This window comes from Buceros rhinoceros, unplaced genomic scaffold (assembly GCF_000710305.1).
Source record: "Buceros rhinoceros silvestris isolate BGI_N320 unplaced genomic scaffold, ASM71030v1 scaffold15535, whole genome shotgun sequence".
NCBI classification, from domain to species: Eukaryota; Metazoa; Chordata; class Aves; order Bucerotiformes; family Bucerotidae; genus Buceros; species Buceros rhinoceros.
Window position 1 is genome coordinate 10,853 of NW_010411285.1, and position 6,734 is coordinate 17,586.

The following is a 6,734-nucleotide window of genomic DNA, read 5'->3' on the forward strand; positions in this document are numbered from 1 at the left end:
TATTCAACATGGTAAAAGAGCACTTAGGCTATTCAGCCTTTCGACGTGGAGGGAGTATTCTTTATAGGGAAGGAACCACACAGATTCCATAGCAGATGCTATGCCAGTGATCCACAAAGCTGCAACCATTTAGCAAAACGTTGCTTTTTCTTCCTTAATGTATGGAGATAATAAAAATTCGTAGTTTCCCAGTGATTTTTTCCAGTCACAACTGTAATTACCTAGGGGATTTGCCAATATATATTCTTTAAAAACAAGAAAGATAAGCAGGTATTCTTGGGACTGGACAAAAAGCTAGCTCACTCTTAAATAGCTATGATTCTTTGTAAGACTAGCTGCTGTCCTGTTACTTACTCAAATGCATAGATGACCCTCCAATTTGTGCATGAATTACAAGCATTTGGATTTGTTTCCATACATTTTCAAATGGGAGAAAAGTTGTAGAACCAGTTGGTACAAATGGGCATACTAACCCCATGCTTCCAACTTGGAGTAGGGTTTTTTACAAACGATTTTGATTCAGCCTAGGAACCGAGGGCAGGCGGTGTTTCAGTGCTGTTCGTGCTCCCTCTAGTGTTTTTTTGGAAGCATGAAACGGGAGAATGCAGCTGCGAAAGCGACTTAGTGCAAGAAGAGACTAAAGGTCAAAAAGACTGAATCTCTGAGCTGAGATTTTAATCTTCCTGAGTCCATCATTTGTAATGTAGTCTTTCATTATATGATCTACAACTTTCAACAGAGCTTTGGTCTTATGTATTACTTAGCATACTTTACCTGTTGCTGAAATTAAAAGCCACTTAAGAAATGCAGTGGTAGTCTGGAAACAGAAAGAAAGGTTTTAAGAGCAAGCAACCTCAGTTTTAGTGTCTCCAGTCTTCCCAATACTTACCTGTTTTGTAACTTCATTGGTAATGTTACAAGGAACATAAGGGATAACAACTGTATTTAACAAAAACAAAACGTGATGTTACAGGCAGTCCATCTGGTGCTCACATATTTAAAAAATGGAAGTATTAAATACAAATATTTAAACTGATAGCAAGTTGCATGTCAATGCACGCACACATAATTATTTTCTTTAAAATTAGAAGATGGGGATATGGTAGCATATTGCGAATCTCTCCAATGTTATGTTGAGCCACAAGATGAATGTTAATATCCACTAAAAAGGGAGTGAGAAACTGCAATGAGTGGGTATGTTGGTATTCTTAAAAAGAATCTTGGCAAAAATACTGTCAGGAAAGTAAGCCTGAGTTTCATTAGTTACATCAAATTGCTGGAATGTTGATATGGAAAACTTCCATTATTCCCCAGAAAACAAGAACATCCCCTTTTTCTGCATAGAAACAAAAATCTAATAGGTCTATGAAATTGTTCACATTTCTTGATAAAACTATTTTTAATCCATCATCAAACTAAAAGCTAAAATTGAGCAGTAAGTACATAATAATGATCTGAGCTATTCCTGTGGTCAATAAGAAGACTTAGGGTAATATTTAATCCAGGTGATTATAAAATACTTGAGAAAAGTTTAGAAATAAATATTTAATTAAAATGGAGAAGAAAGTCTTTAAACTACTAGATTTTTCATTTCTTTTAGAATGTACTATTCTACAGAATGTGATAAAGGGTCTAACACAAACCATTGAAAACCAGTGTAACGTGAAAGGTAAAAGCAAAAATGTTCTTATACTTACTGTACTATAATGCAATATAGAAAGAACATGCATTTGGTTTTTTTTGTTTATGTTTGCTGGTTTTTTCAGAGAGAGAAACTCACTGACAGCTAAACAGAAAGGAAAAAAATTATCTGAAATCAATCTTGTGCAGATTTTGGTGTTCTATATGCTTAATGAATGTCTATAGCTATTATCCTACTTAGAATACACATGTAAAAGAACTTCTCCCTCAGTGAAGTTTTTTTAATCCACAGTGGGGTTTTAAGTTTATTTCAGCATAGACAGGCGATCGTACAAAAAGTGGTAAGTATCAATCAACTGTTGAACTCCAGTTTATTAAAGTCTTTAGGCATAGTTTTTATCACTTTGGTAATCCAAAGAGGCCTAATCCTTAGTGTAATCTTATTAAAATTTACCTGTTGACCATAAATACTTGACAATTATTCATTGCTATTTTTAAGTAAAAAACATAAGTATTTGCTATATCATTATACTGCTGTTAAGCTGTACACTATTTTAGTTAATTTTATACCTAGTGTGTGTTTAAGGCATATTAGCCTTTTTAATAAACCTCTAAAAATTGGAAGCAAACGGCTGCTTTTGATACTCCAAGTAACATTTAAAAATCAAAAAAAGCATTATCTGCTTCTTCTAAGTTCTGGTTTTGAGATACTTTCTAGTTTTGGGGAAACCAATATTTAAAAAGATGCATCTTCCAATTCAAAACTGTTGTAGCATGATAATAATATTTTATTTTCTGAGCCAAAGAACTTTGCATCTAGATTTTCTTGAATGCATCAGTTATCAGAAAGTTAATGACAGTTCAAAGTAGTAATGCCAGGCAAATAATATGATTAAACTATTAATTTTCTTGTTAAAAAAAATGGAGACTGAGATTACGTAGTTCTGTAAATGATGTCTACCATGTCTACATAAAAGTTTCTTGAAGTTCAGACAAGTCAAAACATTGAAGTAATTTCCTTACTCTGCTTTTCTGCTAATAATACTGTCAAAATGTACTTTTTAGTGTATAATATATTTTTTTATTTATGTAGATGAGAATGATAGACTGAAGGGTACCATTCATACCTTGGAGGAGAAATTAAAGGCTTGTGAACAGGTACATCACTAATTATCATTCTTTTATTGTAGCAGTTCACATATATTTATATTCATGGGTTTGCTTCCAATACCATTCTGTTGCGCTATTCCTGACATGTACCACGTGTAAAAAAAGTTGTTCACATTACAGTATCAATATGTTAAAGGGACTAAGAGGTCAAGACTACAAAGTGCTGAGAACTCTGGCTCAATCTAAGATGCACTTACCTTTTTGCTCTATTTAGCTTTAAATTCAACTTCACATTCTAAAATCTAATCCCTTGCATTAAAATACATTTTTGTGTGGAAATAAAGTTTTGATATTCACAATATCTGCTGTACTAACAGAGAATCAAGAACTGTCTGAATTTTTTCTATAGTTTCTTTGCGAGTAAATGATACAAAGATAATAAGTCTCTACTTTTTATCTGTGTTTCATAATAAAATCCATTTATTATCTTTCTATTTTTTATGTTTGATGTCCCTCAATTTTGGAAAAGTGGTAATACCAGCAGGGCTAGTCACAAGTTGTATTACTTCTCTGTGCTAAGTTTGCAGATCTGTTACCTTTATAGGAATAGGAATCTCACTGCTGATTTTGTCTGTGTATGTACTAACTATGAGTTAAAAATAAATTTTGAATGCAAATAGAGCTATTGTCTTGACAGTTTGAGAATAAAATAAGTAATGCCTTCTGAAAGATGTGAGAAAACTGTGATTGTATACACGTATGGGCATGGTGGAACTTCCTAGTGCTGTTCTGAAGGCACTTACTTGACTGTGTCCATATGTACTCTTAACACCAATCAGCAACTGCCTTTGTGAGTGCCTCTGAGCATTGCCCTGGTGAGTGCTACCTGCATTGTCAGAAGGCTCTGTCAGGAGCTTTGGAGTAAGCACCTCTACATTGGCATCTATAGCCAATTAATTCCTTGATAATTCTGGAGGAGTTACTGCAGCAAACTTACAATAAGCGCGATCAAACTCTTCAACTCTTCACTTGAGTATCAGTGCCACTAGCATTAATATTTTAAATGCAATTTCTGTTGTATTTTAAATGCAATTTCTTGCATAACAGAAGAAAAGTCAGAAATCCACAAAAGTAAAACTAAGTACTTAACTAAGTACAGTTAGTTAAGCTGCCACTTAACTACCTGCAGCATTGTATCAGATCCTGGACTGGGGAAAGGAATATGACCTCTCCATTCACCTGCTCTTCTGATAAGTACAATATCTAATTTTGCATTAAATGAAGCTCTAATACAAGTCTGCTACATCTTTCATCTGTGGACTTCAGCCAGATTGTGTAAGATGTAATTGGGCATTTTGAATTTACCAGATTGAGGATAAAACAAGTTCTGAATCATAGAGCACTGCACATTTTTACATGAATGTTGCACTTCGCAGAACACTGGGAACACAGAAACTTCAAGATTTTCATGAAGATTTTTACATTTGCAGGAATATAAAGATCATATTGAGAAACTTATGATAGAAATTAAAAACAAAGAGGAAGACCACAAATTAGAAATAACACAGCTGAACTGTGAAATAAGAAAAAAATGTAAGTTCTCTGAAGACTGAGTGCTATAACATTGGGTAAAACATGTTGTAACCTGCAGAAGCCATTCTTTATCTACCGTAAGTACAAATTCCACTTCTCAGTGGAAATGTATGAAAGCTAGAAGTGGTCAATGTTTAACTGAATTTTATCTTTGCTCAAGAGAGTAGAGAGTGGCAATAAGGCAGTAGTACAGCAACGCAGGATGAGCAGAAATTCCCAAAGAATTAGAACAGACACTGGGAACTTGGACCTAAAAATCTGAAGGAATGAAGTTTTGAGTTAGGCATTGACTGGAAAATTGCTTTGAACTGTGAGCTAGACTACTATTAACGAGCTCCAGCTATGCTCAGGAGGGTAGGACAACATTTTCTAAAAGAAATAATGGTGCAGCAAGAAACAGAATATTTCAAAATAGGTTTTTTTCCATTACTGGCATAGCCTTGAAGAGCAAGATTTTTTTATCATCCACATAGCTGAAAAAAAACAAACAGTCTTTGTAAAATATGGTGCTTCTTTAAAGAGGCTTCATCTTACTGGGATGGGACAGGGTAGTTTTCACATAGTTCTTAAGTATGTTTTTTGCTTGTGCAAAATCATTTTCCCATGAAATATTGACCTGCTGATCAAGAGAGTTTTAATATTTGGGAAATGATGTTATTTTTCTATCTAAATGTCTCATATGATCATCCTATTTGGTGTTACTGTGTTACTAGTTGAAGTGAAAGAAATGGCGTATAGAGAAGAGAGGGAGAGAAAAGAACTGGAAATATTAGAGCTAACTAGACAGCTGAAAATTCAAAACGAAGAGAAGCAAAATGAAATAATTAAACTGCAGATAGAGGTACGCCTTACAAAGCTGAGTTAAAGATCAGATGGGCTTTGGGTAAGCTTAGAAGAGACTGTGAAATGAAAAATACTAATTAGTGCTTAACAAAGGGATATGATGGAATCCAGGAAACTTAAAAAAGCAACTGCCTTTACAAAGATCAGTGGCATGTGCTCCCTCCCTTAACGGTACCTGAGTCACTTCTGCTGAAAAGGGAGATTGAAGTTTGTTTTGTTCTTGTTTCAAATTATTTTACTTTGAAAATTTTGCTGGTTTGTGAGCTGTAAGAAAAAATTTTTAAAGTTTTCTGCTTTTTATTCTTTTTAATTTCTGGGTGCTGGGAAGATCTATTTTTTTATAAACTTTCAAATGCTTAAAGACTTCTAATCCTGCAGAGATTTTAGTCACAGAATTCAACAAGTAGTTTGTGGCTCAGGTTTTACGCCACTGTCATTACGCCTAAAAAAAAAAGATGTGAAAGTCTTGGGGCTGAGTTTTCCTTGAAACGTGAGGGAAGGGTGACTGTTTTTCAGAGGTTTTCAGTATCCTCTGCAGTTTCTCTGCCTGCAGACATGCAGCTGTGGAGTCTTCAAATTTTTTTTAGTGTTCATCTTGTTTGTCTAAATGCATTTGGTTTCTCATATTTGCACTACTTTTTGCAATATTTTGAAGCATTTTTTTAAGAAGCATAACTTGTAATTTCATTCTTTTTTAAATGAATTTGAGTAGCTTCATTGTCTTAGGATTACATAGTGGATACGTTTTCTATTACTGCTTTTAGTTACAAAATCCAATTTTAAAAAATTAATATTATACTTGTATTTTTTAACATACATTTTTTTCCTAATAGTTCCTAATGTTTTGTCTTTTCTTGATTCTTTCAGTTCAATGCTAAATTAGCAAGAGTTCAGAATAAAACCACAAAATCCTTTTCAGATGCTTCTGTCTTGCCACAAAGTATCTATCGAAGGGTACGTGCTGTATTAGCCTGTAGTCTGCAGATGCCAAATACTGTTGCAGCCCACGTGAAACAGCAGCTCCCTGGAGTCTTCCCACGCGTAGGCTGCAACAATTTATATTGATACAACTGGGGTACAACAGCAAAAGGCCACATGTTAAGTGGTTTTAGTACAGAATTATTAACCTGGGAACTTAAGATAGAACTGACATAAATGACTGTGATATAAATTAAATATGTGCGTTATTGATTCCGTGGCTTTGAGCTTCAGGGTGGCACAGAAGTAGGATTCTGGGGAAGTTTTCTTTGTAACTGTGTCATACAAAATACCGAGAAAAATATTCAAATATTTCTCATTAGTAACATCATACTGTATTGTTACATAATTCTATAGGATGTTTACAATGAAGTCTTTGCTTGCATTTTTACAGAAGCTGCAGCATCTCCAGGAGGAGAAAAACAAAGAAATTGAAATTCTACGGAACACCATAAGAGACTTAGAGCAACGTCTTAATAAAGGCCAAGACCTGAACTTCAAACGGAGGCGATTTTGAGTAAATGACATGAAGTATTTTGGTAGTACATACAAAGAGAAATAGAAAGAGT

The 6,734-nt window shown here is 34.2% G+C and overlaps 1 protein-coding gene across 1 annotated transcript in view; it reads left to right on the top strand.

Annotated features, from left to right (window-relative positions):
• Positions 1–6,682, top strand: part of CCDC152 (coiled-coil domain containing 152) — a 14,787-nt gene extending 8,105 nt beyond the window's left edge. Inside the window, exons 3-8 of the mRNA XM_010135961.1 lie at positions 1,601–1,669; positions 2,735–2,799; positions 4,242–4,344; positions 5,058–5,185; positions 6,055–6,141; positions 6,560–6,682. Of these exons, the coding sequence (XP_010134263.1) occupies positions 1,601–1,669; positions 2,735–2,799; positions 4,242–4,344; positions 5,058–5,185; positions 6,055–6,141; positions 6,560–6,682 (575 nt within the window). The remainder of the gene's footprint in view (positions 1–1,600; positions 1,670–2,734; positions 2,800–4,241; positions 4,345–5,057; positions 5,186–6,054; positions 6,142–6,559) is intronic.
• Positions 6,683–6,734: the final 52 nt, after the last annotated feature.